At 43.2% G+C, this 15,319-nt stretch overlaps 2 protein-coding genes across 4 annotated transcripts in view; one reads left to right on the top strand and one right to left on the bottom strand.

Annotated features, from left to right (window-relative positions):
• The window catches only part of ift140 (intraflagellar transport 140 homolog (Chlamydomonas)), a 73,036-nt gene that overhangs the window by 24,321 nt on the left and 33,396 nt on the right, over positions 1-15,319 (bottom strand). The gene's annotated exons all lie outside the window — the stretch shown is intronic.
• The window catches only part of tmem204 (transmembrane protein 204), a 29,542-nt gene that overhangs the window by 7,821 nt on the left and 6,402 nt on the right, over positions 1-15,319 (top strand). Inside the window, exons 2-3 of the mRNA XM_078417965.1 lie at positions 516-1,602; positions 6,335-6,490. Coding sequence (XP_078274091.1) covers positions 1,335-1,602; positions 6,335-6,490 — 424 coding nt within the window. The 5' untranslated portion in view covers positions 516-1,334. The remainder of the gene's footprint in view (positions 1-515; positions 1,603-6,334; positions 6,491-15,319) is intronic.

Below are 15,319 nucleotides of genomic sequence, written 5' to 3'. Positions count from 1 at the left end.
AGAACTGTAATTTAAACCAGACCAAGAATATTCCATAAGCTAAGGCAACCATAACAGCTCTCTCCCTCTCTGTCTTCAGATGTTGATTGACCTGCTGAGTGATTCCAGCATTTGTTTTTATAATTATATGTTAATTGCATTTTGTATATGCTAAACAAAAGTTATAGTTTATTTCCCAATCTATGCAAGGATAATAATCATATATTCAGAGGAACAAATGGAGAAAATATATGAGGGGGGTGGAAAGAGGGAGAGTTGCAGAAATAGAGAGGAAAAATATTCAGAAAGATAAACAAGCTGCAGTCAGAGGAGGTAGTGGGTGCACATCAACAATATGGACTGATTATAGAATTACCAAACTGTCGATTTTGCACCTTTACCGAGAGAAAATAATTATTTTGAGCCAGTAACTAAAGGCCATTGAATCTAATCAGTTGCAGATTGTCAGAAGTTGCAGTGTATTAAAGGCAGAAAATCATGGTCTGGTTTGGTGACACTCCTCATTTCCTCCACAGTGACCTTGCCCGGACAGAAGAACACAGAAGAAATTCCCGATTCAAAATTATTCGAGCCAGGAGCTGGAAAAGCTGCTTTGATTGTCGTTCGGGTCCCTTCCTCAGAGGAAACACATCCTGTTAATGTTTGACTGTGAAGTCGTAGTGCTGAATGTTTGTTGCAGCCAGTCACGCCCAGAGACCCGGCAAGAGAGTTAGAAAAACAACCGTTTCCTCCTCGCTTTCAGAAAGTCTGTTTCTCCTTGGTATCTAATACGTTATGTTAAAGATCGTGTCACAGTCGAAATACCAAGCCTGTTTCAACAAGATGGCCAATGTCTGCTTGACTGTTTGATCTGTGATTCTGCAATTGTTAAGATTCCGATTGAAACAAAGATTATTTCTGCAAGCATTATACCAGGCTGCTTAGTGTATCAAGGTAACTTGCCTTTTAACAAGCCGACAGACAGGTGTGCTGCCTCAGGAGGGCACCGACTGGTCCCACTGGCTTTATTCAAGACTCTTCTGTTGGAGCATCTAGATCTTCAACCCAAGGGATGGACCTGCAAACTCGGCAGCTCATCACTGCTGCATCTCTGGTCGAGAAGGCACAAGAGGGTGGATAAGCTTAGCAAAAGCGCAGAATACTTGGATTCACAACGTCCCTACCGGGAGGACAGTAGCAAGGCAAGAATGAACGCCCAGCTCCCCTAGCAGCCTTCCGTTAGCTCCAGGTACTCCCACATTTCCAACGCAAATGTGTTTTGAGTGGAAATAAAGAGGCTCCTTGTGTCCAGTGGGTAACTAGAGCAGGTGTGGAGCTGGGGAAGGCAGCTGGGCATGGCTGTTCAAAAGCTGGTGGCAGCTGCAGCAGCGGTGGCTCTCCTCTCCCTGATTCTCAACAACGCGGCAGCCATCACTCCCAACTGGGTGTACCAGGCCTTGGAGGATGGGAGAAAGCGCAGCGTTGGATTATGGAAGATGTGCTATGGCAACGATAAAGGCAAAGTGTCAACGCAACACGAACAAACCCCAGATCGTGAATGTGAGAATTTAAGCTGGGGATCAGAGCACCCTGGATTTCAAGAATCTCGAAGTACAGTCAAACGTAAGTCTAAAAACCTCTCGTCTACCATGGGGTTAAAATCCATTCGGTATTACTAAAGACTTGGGAGGGTTCCTTCACTTGGGAACATGGACAGTTAGAGTGCGAGTCTCAGGCTAGGTCTGGCCCATGAAACATTAGAACTTGATCTATCGGGGTCTGCGTTGCAAAATTCCTAATAATGTTATTCTTTGAAGACGAGATGAATGAACTCTCCGTACTATTTGTTGATGCGGCTATGTGATGATGATGATGAGCAAAGAGATTTTTGCACCTGCAGCAAATGGGGATGAATCATCCTCACTGTTGGGGGTGGGGAATTCCCAAAGCAAGTCTGATCAAAGAGTAACACTTTCATACTACTCACTTCCAAATTGAACACAGGAAAAACCATTGTACGCTGGCCCACAATCTTCTCCTTCCTTAGGACGTCCCTTGGGATTGTGGATGACAGAGGCTTCTGAAGTGAATGATGAAATTTTGCAGCAGTGGGAACAGGAGCAATTTGGCTGGTAGATGGTTTGGACGGTAGTGAGCTCCTACCATCATTCGCAATGGGCTTCTCTGTGCTCCCAACAAACAGACGTGTCGTCCAATATGCTCTTCCACTCTTAGCCAGAGATTCCAAGAGTCAAGATTGTTTTAGTGTCATATGTCCCAAAATGGAACAATGAAGTTCTTACTTGCAGCAGTACAACAGATAAGTAAACATAGTACTCTGTAAAACCCATAATAAACAAAAACAAAAAAGTTCAGTATATATAAAAAAAATAGACAATTGTAGTGCAAAAGTCAGAACTAGTGTCCTAAAGTCTATATAGTTCAGAGCCTATGTGGATGCTGTAGTGTTTAATTGCCTGATAGTTGTAGGGAAGAAGCTGCTCCTGAACTTGGGCGTTAGTTTTCAGGCTCCTTTTCCTTCTTTCCAATGGCAGGAGTGAAATGAGAGCGTGGCCAGGGTGGTGTGAGTCTCTGATGATGCTGGCTGCGTTTGAGGCAGTGATTCTTGTAGATCCTTCCATGGTGGACAAATTCCATATTTTATCAGTTTTCCCCAAGTTTCAAGAACGTTTGAGGCAGTGTTCATGTGTGTTGTGCCAGGTCGGAGGTCTCGATCTTCAAACACCTTTATCTCAAGCTGCCAAAGACTATGAAGTTGCAGAGGAATTTTAAAAATCTGCTTTTGCTACTGAGGTATGGGCAACAATTCACTTTTTTCAGGGGCTTGTCATGAAAATGTGTTGTACTTGAGGACAATGTTGTACTTTAATTCCTGAGGTTAAGGTGACCATGGCTCGGGAATGAACGTGACATAGGTTGAACAGCTCCCTGTGAGTCCTGTAGATTAGCTCCACTGCAAAGGGAAGGCTGTTGGAGCTGAGGTGCGGCATTCTAGGACGATTCAGCTTGATTGATAGTGGTCTGCACTGAGATTCGATCTGTTGTGGATCACATTAAGATCACGATTTGCACGGTTTGCATAAACTGGAGGTGAATTTCAGCAGACAGCTAAATTGGTCCACAATGTATCTTTTTAACAAGCAGAATCTTGGGCAGCTGCATGATAACATGGGGTCATATCTCATAATTATAGACCATCTTGTACTAAAGAACTAAACACTTCACTATACGATAAACAATTCAAATTGCCAGCGTTGGTAAATGGCCTCAGCTCAGTCAGAATAGAATATTGTGTCTGCATATCACTATCCACAGTCACTGAGGAGGCTGTAGAGTTTTGCTGTTTGAGATAAACAAAGCTTGGGTTTAGTTTAGTTTATTAGTTTAGTTTAATATCGTCAGGTGTACCGAAGTACAGTGAAAAGCTTTTTTTGTTGCATGCTACCCAGTCAGCAAAAAAATTATATGTGATTGGAATCAAGCTGACCACAGTGTATAGATGCAGGATAAAGGGCATAACATTTAGTGCAAGATAAAGTCCAGTAAAGTCCGATACAAGATAGTCCAAGGGTCTCCAATTAGGTGGATGGTAGGTCAGGACTGCTCTCTAAATGGTGATAGGGTGGTTCCATTGCCTGATAACAGCTGGGAAGAAACTGTCCCTGAATCTGGAGGTGTTTCACACATCTGTACCTCTTGCATGATGGGAGAGGGGAGAAAGAGGAAGTGACCGGGGTGAGACTGGTCCTTGAGAATGTTGGTGGCCTTGTCGAGGTAGAGTAAAGTGTAGATGGAGTTGATAGAAGGGAGGTTGGTTTGTGTGATGATTTGGGCTACATCCACAACTGCAATTTTTTTGCGGTCTTGGGTGGAGCTGTTCCCAAAGTAAGCTGTGATGCATCCCGATAAAATGATTTCTACGGCGTGTCTGAAGAAGTTGATGCGATTTTGGGGGACATCACGAACTTCCTAAACTACGTCGGAAAGTAGAGGCATTGATGTACTTTCTTGGCCTTTGCTTCGATATAGCTGGTTCAGGATAAGTAGCTGGTAAAATTTATCCCAAGGAAGCTGAAGCTTTCAGCCATCTCAGCTTCGGCACTGTCAATGTATATCAGGGTATGTGTACCATTTCGCTTCATGAAGTCGATCACAATCTCCTTTGTCTTGCTGACATTGAGGGAAAGGTTGTTGTCTTGGCATCAGGTTACGAGGTTCTCAATCTCCTTCCTGTACTCAGTCTCGTCATTTTTTTATATCCGGCCCACCACAATGGTGTTATCAGTGAATTTACAAATTGAGTTGGATTTACACTTGGCTTCCCAGTCGTGGGTGTATAAGGAGGAAAGGGGGCTGAGAACGAATCCTTGCGGGGCACCAGTGTTGAGCATTAACCTAGAGGATGATGTCAACCATCCTCACTGATTGTGGACTGTTGGTCAGCAAGTCGAGGATCCAGTTGCAGCGATGAGTGCTGACTCCAAGTTCCACGAGTTTGGAGAGGAGCTTGGATGGAATAATAGTATTGAAAGCAGAGCTGTAGTGTATGAATAAAAATCTGACCTAGACGTCTCTCTTGTCCAGGTGCTCTAGGGATGCGTGTAGAGTCAGTGAGATGGCATCAGCCATGGACCTGTTGTGATGTTAGGCAAACTGTAGTGGATCAAGGTTCCTTGGTGGCCTGGAATTAATGTGTTCCATAACCAGCCTTTCAAAGCATTTCATGAAGGGAGATGTCAAGTCCACTGGACAGTATGATACATCTGCTTAAGATTAACACCAAACCATGTAAGCTGAAGCTACCATAAAGGCAAGGTGCCAGTAGATTTCCTGGGTACAAGGGTGTGCAGAAATGTGTTTGACTATGACTGTGTTCATGTTACTGAGAAATCTGTACACATTCCATATGGTCATTAGCAACTCTCCGTATCAAAAAGGCAGACAAAAATGCTGGAGTAACTCAGTGAGTCAGGCAGCATCTCTGGAGAGAAGGAATGGGTGACGTTTCGGGTCGAGACCCTTCTTCAGACTGATGTCAGGGAAGGGGGCGGGACAAAGATAGGATGTAGTAGGGGAAGACGAGTGCGAGAACTGGGAAGGGGGAGGGGAAAGAGAGGGACAGAGGGACTATCTGAAGTTCGAGAACTCAATGTTCATACCGCTGGGCTGTAAACTGCCCAAGCGAAATATGGGATGCTGTTCCTCCAATTTGCGCTGGGTCTCACTCTGATAATGGAGGAGGCCCAGGACAGAAAGGTCAGATTGGGAATGGGAAAAAGGCAAATACTTATTTATACTAGTTTAAACATTGAACTGACAGGATACAAAATTCACCCAAAGAATAGTGACCCCAACAGTCGAACACATCTTAGATTCACTGAGATCTGCATTTCGCCTGGTCCTTGGATCCAGAGCTAGTTAGATGGTTCCCTGAACAGACTGAAAACCACCATGTAACGGTGAATCCTGTCCCAGCCTCAGACCATCCACTTATAAATATGGAAGGTGAAAGCTCATCAGAAGCTCCTTCAGGCTGCAACTTCCTCCAAAGTTCTGACAGCTTATTTTGACAGTAATCCAGGTCCTACAGGTGCTTTTGCTTACTAAGCTAGCACTGTTGGTTAACAGCTGTTAAAATGAATCCTCTTCTACTGAAGAGATGGCAGAGTAAGAACACGACAATAATAATAACTTGGGCGGTACAATGCTGCAGCCTCACAGTGCCAATGACCTGGTTTCAATCCTGTCCTCGGGTGCTGCCTGTGCTGAGTTTATATTTTCTCTGCGACTGCATAAGTTTCCTCTGGGTGTTCCAGTCTCCTCCCACATCCCAAAGATGTGCGGGTTTGTAGGTTAATTGGCCTCTTTAAACTGCCCCTCGTGTGTAGGGAGTGGACGAGTTGGTCTGGTGGGCCTACTTCCATGTTGTGTGACTCTATGATTTATGAGTGGCATGGATGAAGTGAATGCTCACAGTCTTTTTCCCAGATTGTAAAATTAGAAGACATAGTCTTAAGGTGAGAGGGAAGGTATTTAAGAGTGTACTCTGGGACAATTTTTCACTTTGGGGGTAGTCCATATCTGGAACAAGCTGCCAGAGAAAGCTATAGAAGTGGATACAGTTATGAATTTCGAAAGATATTTGGACAGATATATGGATAGGAAGAGCTGAGAGGGGTATGGGTCAAATGAAGGCAAATGGGATTAGCTCAGTATGCCACCCTGGTCAGCATGGGCAAGATGGGCCAAAGGGCCTGTTTCCACACTGTATTACTTTTTGATAGGCCTGGATGGCATTTAGACCAGTTAACTGCACTCCCTTCCTCTTCCACAGTTCAGTTTGATATGATGCGAGCCTGTAACCTGATTGCCACAGTGGCTCTGACTGCGGGCCAGCTCATCTTCCTCCTGGGACTGATGGAACTGCCACTTATCACCCAGGACTCGCAGTGGTGGGAGGAGGCCATTGCTGCTCTGTTCCAGCTGTCCAGTAAGTGAGCCTTTATTTCACCAGTCCTAGACCTGCTGTAAGGAGCTGCACACTCATCCAAAGCCAGCAGACTGCTCATTCTATCATCACTTCTGCACACATTGTGATTACCAGCCTTCACTATGGTCCAATTGATTTTCTTGTAATTGTCAACAATCATCAATTCACATATTTGGACACTTACTTATTTATTCCACTCTCTTGCTATTTTTACCCTGCCTTGCATGTATTTGCATTCTCATTATTTCATCCAAAAATATCAGCAATGGGTAAAATCAGCCAGATTCACTTCAGCGCACAGATTGATGACATGCTGATAAGCAAGAGTAGACGCTAAATGCTGGAGTAACTCAGTGAGTCAGGCAGCATCTTTGGAGAAAAACAATATGTGCTGGTTTAAGATGTTAATCTCACACTAAGAGGCACGCACCTAGGACCAACAAGGGTCTGACTAAACATGTGGGGTGTAAATTGGATCAGGCACATATTCTATTTGAAACGTACCGTTCCGATTGGATTAGATCATGTCAGGCCAGGCCAGCTCAATACTTTATCCTGATCAAGATGAATCACAATATCTCACATGCTTCCTCCGCACATCTTCCATCGTTATCTCACACGTGCAGCATCTCTGGATAGAAGGAATGGGTGACGTTTCGGGTCGAGACCCTTCTTCAGAAGAAGGGTTTGAAGAAGGGTCTTGACCCGAAATGTCACCCATTCCTTCCCTTCTATCCAGAGATGCTGCCTGTCCCGCTGAGTTACTCCAGCATTTTGTGTCTATCTTCAGTGTAAACCAGCATCTGCAGTTCCTTCCTGCACTTATCTCATATTTTCTGGCTCTTCATCTTTGGCCTTTACCCAACGATCCGACAATCAAAACCCCCACTCAACCATATCTATCTATCACTTGCCAAACTTCATCCTGTTATCACCTCTCTCCCATCGCACTTCAATCTGTCTGAAGACAGGTCTCGATCCAAAACATCACCTCTCCATTTTCTCCCGAGACAATGCCTGACCCGCTGAGTTACTCCAGCCCTTTGTAACTTCTTTTGTAAACCAGTATCTGTAAGTCCTGTGCCTACCTCATGTGTCTTCTTGTCTTGATCAATGGCAACATATGTGCAATACACATTGCTATTAAAACCAATAACTGCTCTGGCTGGGCCAGGTTAGGTATGGAAAAAGCTACAAGCATATGGGCAAGTTCATTTTGAGTCCGGTTATAACATATTCCCAACTCTACCCGTACTAAGAGTGAATAGAAGCATTCCTTATTTATAAAAGTTTGACTCTTCAGGATCCCTAGATTCCAACTTGAAATATAGACAACAAACTAAATAAAAATGTAAGGTTGGGAAATCAAAGCTATAACAGAATTAGCTTCTGTTATAGCTAACAGGTGGGTTGAAGGGCCTGTTTCCATGTTGTATAGCTCTATGAGTTTATGACCACTACACAATATACCTGTAGTACGATAATGTAGTGTAGAGGTGATTGATGGTCAGTGCAGACTCGGTGGTTTGAAGGGTGTGTTTCCACGCGGTATCTCTAAACTGGGGTGGTTATGGCATCTACATCTTCCATCTTCAATCAATGCATCTTAATCAAGAAATGTTCTGGCAAATTGGCAAGGGTCTAGAGGGCTGTGGATCAAATGCAAGTCTGGCAGCTTGAACAAGGTGGGTTGAAGGGCCTGTTTCCCTGTTGTATAGCTCTATGAGTTTATGACCACTACACAATATACGTGTTGTAAGAGACCTTTATTCCAGTACTGAAATCCTATCGCATTAAATATCAACATATCATTTGTCTTCATAATTGCTGGCTGCACTGCACATTTGTCTTACAGTGACACGTACACAAGGACATCTGGGCCTCTTTCAACATCAACATTTCCTAATCTCTCATCACTTACAAAATACTGTGCTTTTCTGGTTTGTGCATCAAACCTCACATTTTTCTAATTTATTTTGTGTTTGACACATCTTTGCCCCCTCACTCAGCTTGTCTATATCGCCATAAAGCCTCCTTTGTAGTCACAGTCACACTTTGTTTTTTGTCATCAGCCAAACTTAGAAACATCATATTTGGCTGCCCAAGCAAAATGGTATCTACAAATTGTCTGTAGCTGGGGCCCAAACATCAATGCTTGTTCTGCGCAATCAGTTACTGCCTACTAACGACACGTTATAAAGACAAACTCATTCCCACGTTCTGCTTAATCAATTTTCCATCCCTGTCAGGACAAGACCCTGAATTACAAATGCTTGAACTTTGGTGAATAACCTGTGGGGGACCTTATTGCAAACCTTCTGAACATCTAAATACACTACCTCCACTGGTTCCCATTTATCCATTGTACTGAAATCTATTCTGCTTTCCTTTAAGAACTTCAATGGTTTACTCAAACATGATCTCCCTTTCATGCTCAATCCACTCAGTCGTATTCCTTAACGTTATTCCTTCCATTCCATTATTACATTTTTCATGACATCATCCAGCATCTTCTCTACATCTGACACTAGGCTAACTGGTGGCAACTGACAGGTCCTTCAGTCTCCTCTGCACCTACTTGCATCAATGACTGCTTCCCTGAGCTAAGTACTGCAATTATTTGCTACAACTAGTTTCAGAGGTTTGCAGTTGATCCAGACATATCTAGCAAGGACAGAACGTTTATTTCTGCACTTTTTGAATGTGTGGGGATTCGTAAACAGAGAGGAAACAGCTGGAACCACTTCCCGTCAGGCTCTTCCTGCAGTGGACCTGGCTGGGCTCCCAGCACCCCTGGCCCGCAACAACTGCCTCCAGACATGTATCTTTTTGGCAAGAAATTCAATGTCCCTCTGAGGAAAATCTGGGAAGTTTCTTGCTCTTCCTTGCAGTTTCCTTCTCCATGTTGCCTCCGAGTGTGTTGCTGGTGCCTGGACACCATGGGGAGTGTGCTTTTCTGGGGTGAACATCTTTTTTCACCCTATTCAATGGTAATTCAATGATGTGTGGCAAGTCGCCAGAGGGTGCATTCAACAGAGTCCAATCCCACTGGGAACTGTGAAGGTCTCAATTTAGCACACGTTTTCCGGATGTAAATCAAGTCAAGTCAAATTTATTTGTCACATACACATACTCGATGTGCAGTGAAATGAAAGTGGCAATGCCTGCGGGTTGTGCACAAAAAGAATTACAGTTAGTGTCAATTTAGTGTCGTTCCTAATCTATTTTTGGCTAATTTAATATTGTTTGTATCATTCATTGGACTTTAGCAGTATATGCAACACTGGTTCAGTGCACCAAAAATGAGTGAAAACCAATTTCTCGGCACTTTTACTTTGTGACAATAACAGTTCAAGTGTAAGCGGTTCAGGGAGACACAGGGAAGTGCAAATGCTGGAATCTTGAGAAAAACACAAAGTGCTGAAGGAACTCAACATGGCAGGCAGGATCTGGGGCAGGAATGAACAGGTGACATTTTGGGCCTGGACACTTCGTCAGACAGATGGTTTCAGAGATGTTGGGGAGATCATTTAGTGCCACGTTATGGAGCCTCAATAAATAATGACATCTTCAAAGTGAAACAGAGCTCCGAAAAAGATCATGTGCAACCATGCACGTTAAACAGCCAGTTGCTCAATCTCTGTAAACTAAATGCATTGAGCCTGAGAAATCCTTTCACATGTGATCCCTTGGAGTGTGACAATATCCAATCATGTGAGCCACACCAAGATTTTCTTTGCGATGGAGGCGTAGTGTTCATCAAGAACTGATTCTAAGTTATCTGTGATACTATCATAATCAGTTTTAATATATCCCCAATATCAGGAACCACATTGCAATGAATTTCCTAAAGAGAAGGATTCCTATAAAAGAGGTCTGAAAGAGTGTCCTGATGTGAAACGTCACTCGTCCATGTATTCCAGAGGTGCTGCCTGACCTCCTGTTACTCCAGCACATTGTGTTTTACATAAGGTTCCAGCATATCCAGTCTCCCCCCCCAAACCTTTTCTGTCCATGTACCTCTCCAAATGCCTTCAAAGTTGTGTTATTTTATCTGCCTCAATTACTTCCTCATTCCACACAGAGAGAGTGAATCCACTGCCCTTGTGTGAAAAACATGCCCCTTAGGGTCCTATTAAAACTGTCCTCCTCTCACTTTAAACATTTGCCCCCTAGTTCTAGATTTCCTTCTTCTGGAAATAAAGCCACTATCTATGCCCTTTGTGGTTTTATACACCTCTACACGATCAACCCTCAGCCTCATGCACTTCACTAATAAAGTCTTTCTGTACTTTAGCTTTCTCATGATTGCAGCAGGAGTTGCTGGATTTTAATTCCTTATTTGGAACATTCTGGAGGATGAGGCAAGATCGCTGGCTTTCAATTTCTGACCAAACACATTCCAAAGCCTTATTAAGAGCTATTCTCTAATCGGGCAAAGTCCTGATCAATCTCGAGAGATGAATCTGGCTTCTGAAGTCATTATAAACTATATATAGGTTTAGGCTTATTATTGGCAAATGAACTGGGTACAGTGTAAAGCTTTGTTTTGCATGCTATCCAGACAAATCAGATATACTGGAGACACAAGGAAGTGGAGATGCTAGTTCACAAATAAAGATACAGAGTGCTGAAATAACTCAGCGGGTCAGGCAGCATCTCTGGAGAACATGGATAAGTGCCATTTCGGCCCAGGATCCTCCTTCAGACTGGACACAAAGTGCTAGAATAACTCAGCGGGTCAGGCAGCATCTTTAGAGAACATGGACAAGTGACATTTCAGGTTGGGAGCCATCTTCAGATATACTGTGCATACACACAATCAAGCCAAACTCAAGTTCAGCATGGTAATGCATCAGTTCCATAGACTACAATGAATATCCCAAAGAGGTTTCCTTTACTAGAGGTCTAAAGAAGGGTCCTGACCTGAAACATCACCTGCCATTCCTTCCACAGCTGCTGCCTGACCCACTGAGTTCAACACTTTTCTTTGCCCTGAGAGAAGGAATGTCTGAGAGAAGGGCATCAAGTTGGCTTGTCAAAAGCCCTGAGCAGCTGCACTGATTTCATTTTATTAGAACACTTCTCAGAGTGAGGTCGTTACTGAGCTCTGTGGATTTACAGAGATCAGTGGAAAGAAAGTGTATTCTCTGTTCCTATTCCACTGACGATTGGAGGGCTGGAGATCTGTGCCATTCAGCAAAGCTGCTAATTTTAGTCCCGCCAATTTGCACTTGCTGCCCAATGTCTGCTTGGAGTGTGACGAGCGACCGGAGGGCGCCAGGATATCCCGATCCAAGGGCAGGAAATGCCTGTTGTTACCTGTTACGTAAGCTGAGCCTTGAAGCCCTGCAGAAAGCCATGCATGAGGCTCAGGGAAACCAAAGTCTGCTGGCAAATAAACCACAACAGTGCAAATCACTCAGCAGCTCACAATCATCTGCAAATGTAATGTCACAGAAAGTTATATTAAACCACCACTACCTAAATAATATAATTCAGCTTCCTTTTTAACCTCATTCTGACCAGTGTGGATGCAAAGAAAATTGTCATAAAATCCAATTGCATTTATTTGAGTCTGAAGAAAGGTCCCAACCCGAAACATCGCCGACCCATTGCCTTCACAGAATATTGCTTACACTTACTGGATTTTATAAGATGTGATGTTTTCAGAATGGGCTATTCTCAAACAGCTGTTCATTGATCATAAAAGAATAAAAACGAGAGTTTATTCTAAGCAGGCCGTGGCAGTCTCAACCCCAAAACGTCACCCATTCCTTCTCTCCAGTGATGCTGCCTGTCCCACTGAGTTACTCCAGCTTTTTGTGTCTGTCTACTGGGAATGAAGTTTAATTCCAAATCTATTTGCTTTGAAGTACAGAAGGATCTTGGGGTGCAGTGATATACAGGGGAATCTCAAGGTGCCAATTTATAGCTGCCTGAAAGTGGCAACACAAGTTGATAAGGTGGTTAATTGATCATAAGGAGACACAGTGGCACAGCAATAGAGCCACTGCCTTACCAGAGATCGATCCTGACTATGGGTGCTGTCTATGCGGAGTTTGTACTTTCTCCCTGGGACCACATGGGTTTTCTTCATGTTTTCCTCCCACACTCCAAAGATGCACAGGCTTGTGGGTTAATTGACTTCTGTAAATTGCCCTTAGCATGAAGGATGTGAAAATCGGATAATATAGTGTATAGGTGATCGATGGTGGGTGCAGTCTCGGTGGTTCGAAGGGTCTGTTTCCACACTGTATCTCTAAACTGGGGTGGTTATGGCATCCACACTTCTCTTCCATCTTCAATCAATGCATCTTAATTAAGATATGTTCTGGCAAGTTGGCAATCGGATATATCAGACCCAGTTAATTGGCACTCTGGTGGTACAGAAACCCTTAGACTTGGTAAGTGAGAGCTCTGGTTTGGTGGGGTACATGGACTTCATAAAAAGCTACTCTCAGACAAAGGCACACCTGGAGCTGATACATGGGGAGTCGAGGATAATTGAATATAACTGCATGTGGTATACAGGGAAAAAGATACTTTTTTACTAAACTATTAGTAAAGATACTTTTTTACTAAACTTTTACTAAAGATATTAAACTAAACGTAGTTTGGTTTATTGTCACATGTATCAAGGTGCAGTGAAAAGCTTTGTTACATACTATCCAGTCAGCTGAATGACCATACATGATTACAATTGAGCCATCCACAGTGTACAGATATAGGATAAAGGGAACAGGAGATTAGGAAGAGCATAGTTACAGTAAGAAATGCTGCTGTTGGAATCATGGTTTAAAAGAGTGGAGCGATTGTAATGAGCGATTGCAGATTTGCTTCTGCGTGCAGCACACAGAAAGACACCTGGCTTTGGCGCCATCTTTTTTAAAAAGTGCTTGAAGAACTCAGTGGGCCAGTCACCATCTCTGGAGTACATGGATAAGCGACGTTTCAGGTCAGGACCCTTCTTTGGTTAGTGTCCATGTGGTTAATGGGAAGTCTGGTGAAATAAAATACACTTGGCTTAGTGAATCAGGGTTCTGGAATGGAGGGAGATACTTGGACCCTGAAAGTCAGGTTGCTAAGCTTACTCTTTTTGAATTTAATTTCTTGATTGATCAGTTGCCAATCTTTGCCTGCCTGCATGTTTTTCCTTGCCTCGGGCTACTTGCCTGAATTTCAGCATCCATGCGACAACCTTTAAACAGCAGGAAGGAAGCTGCCACAAACCTCCGAGATCATAACCGCTAGTCTGTCTGGACAAGATTTGCTTTTCTTACAATCTTATCAAATTTACTTTGAACTGAATGCACATGGACACAAATCACAAATGCCGGGAGTTATAAGTAATGCCACACAGTTGTGCAAAGATGGAGGAATTTGTAACTCACTGAAATCAAAACAATCTTGTGCTTCCAAATACAGTGTCCTCCATAATGTTTGGTACAAAGACCCATCATTTATTTGCCTCTGTACTCCACAATTTGAGATATGTAATAGAAAAATCACATGTGGTTAAAGTGCACATTGTCAGATTTTATTAAAGGCCATTTTTCTACATTTTGATTTCACCATGTAGAAATTACAGCAGTGTCACCATGTAGAAATTACATAGTCCCCCCATTTCAGGACACCATATTTGTGACACATGGCTTCACAGGTGTTTGCAATTGCTCAGGTGTGTTTAATTGCCTCCTTAATGCAGGTGTAAGAGAGCGCTCAGCACCTAGTCTTTCCATCATTTTTGGAAACTTTTAATGCTGTTTATCAACATGAGGACCAAAGTTGTGCCAATGAAAGTCAAAGAAGCCATTATGAAACTGAGAAACAAGAATAAAACTGTTAGACACATCAGCCAAACCGCAAAGGGACTGGCAGGCCAAGGAAGACCTCCAAGGCTGATGACAGAAGAATTCTCTCTATAATAAAGAAAAATCCAAACACCTGTCCGACAGATCAGAAACACCCTTCAGGAGTCAGGTGTGGATTTGTCAATGACCACTGTCCGCAGAAGACTTCATGAACAGAAATACAGAGGCTACACTATGCAAACCACTGGTTAGCTGCAAAAATAGGATGGCTATGTTACAGTTTGCCAAGAAGTACTTAAAAGAGCAGCCAACTTAAAAGACCTGGAAAAAGGTTTTGTGGAAAGATGAGACGAAGATTAACTTATGGCAGAGTGATGGCAAGAGCAAAGTATGGAGGAGAGAAGGAACTGCCTAAGATCCAAAATTTACCACCTCATCTGTGAAACATGGTGGTGGGGGTGTTATGGCCTGGGCATGTATGGCTGCTGAAGGTACTGGCTCACTTATCTTCATTGATGATACAACTGCTGATGGTAGTAGCATAATGAATTCTGATGTGTATAGACTCATCCTATCTGCTTAAGTTCAAACAAAAGCCTCAAAGCTCATTGGCCGGCAGTTCATTCTACAGCAAGACACTGATCCCAAACATACTGCTAAAGCAACAAAGGAGTTTTTCAAAGCAAAAAAATGGTCAATTCTTGAGTATCCAAGTCAATCACCTGATCTGAACCCAATTGAGCATGCCTTTTATATGCTGAAGAGAAAAATTAAGGCGAGTAGCCCCCAAAACAAGCATAAGCTAAAGATGGCTGCAATACAGGCCTGGCAGAGCATCACTGGAGAAGACACCCAGCAACTTGTCATGTCCATGAATCGCAGACTTCAAGCAGTCATTGCATGCAAAGGATATGCAACAAAATACTAAATATGACCACTTTCATTTACATGACATTGCTGTGTCCCAAACATTATGGTGCCCTGAAATGGGGGGACTATGGATGAACACTGCCGT

This window comes from Rhinoraja longicauda, chromosome 21, assembly GCF_053455715.1.
Source record: "Rhinoraja longicauda isolate Sanriku21f chromosome 21, sRhiLon1.1, whole genome shotgun sequence".
Taxonomy (NCBI): domain Eukaryota; kingdom Metazoa; phylum Chordata; class Chondrichthyes; order Rajiformes; family Arhynchobatidae; genus Rhinoraja; species Rhinoraja longicauda.
The sequence above is the reverse complement of the archived record's forward strand: the minus strand, read 5'-3'. Positions and strand labels throughout refer to the sequence as shown.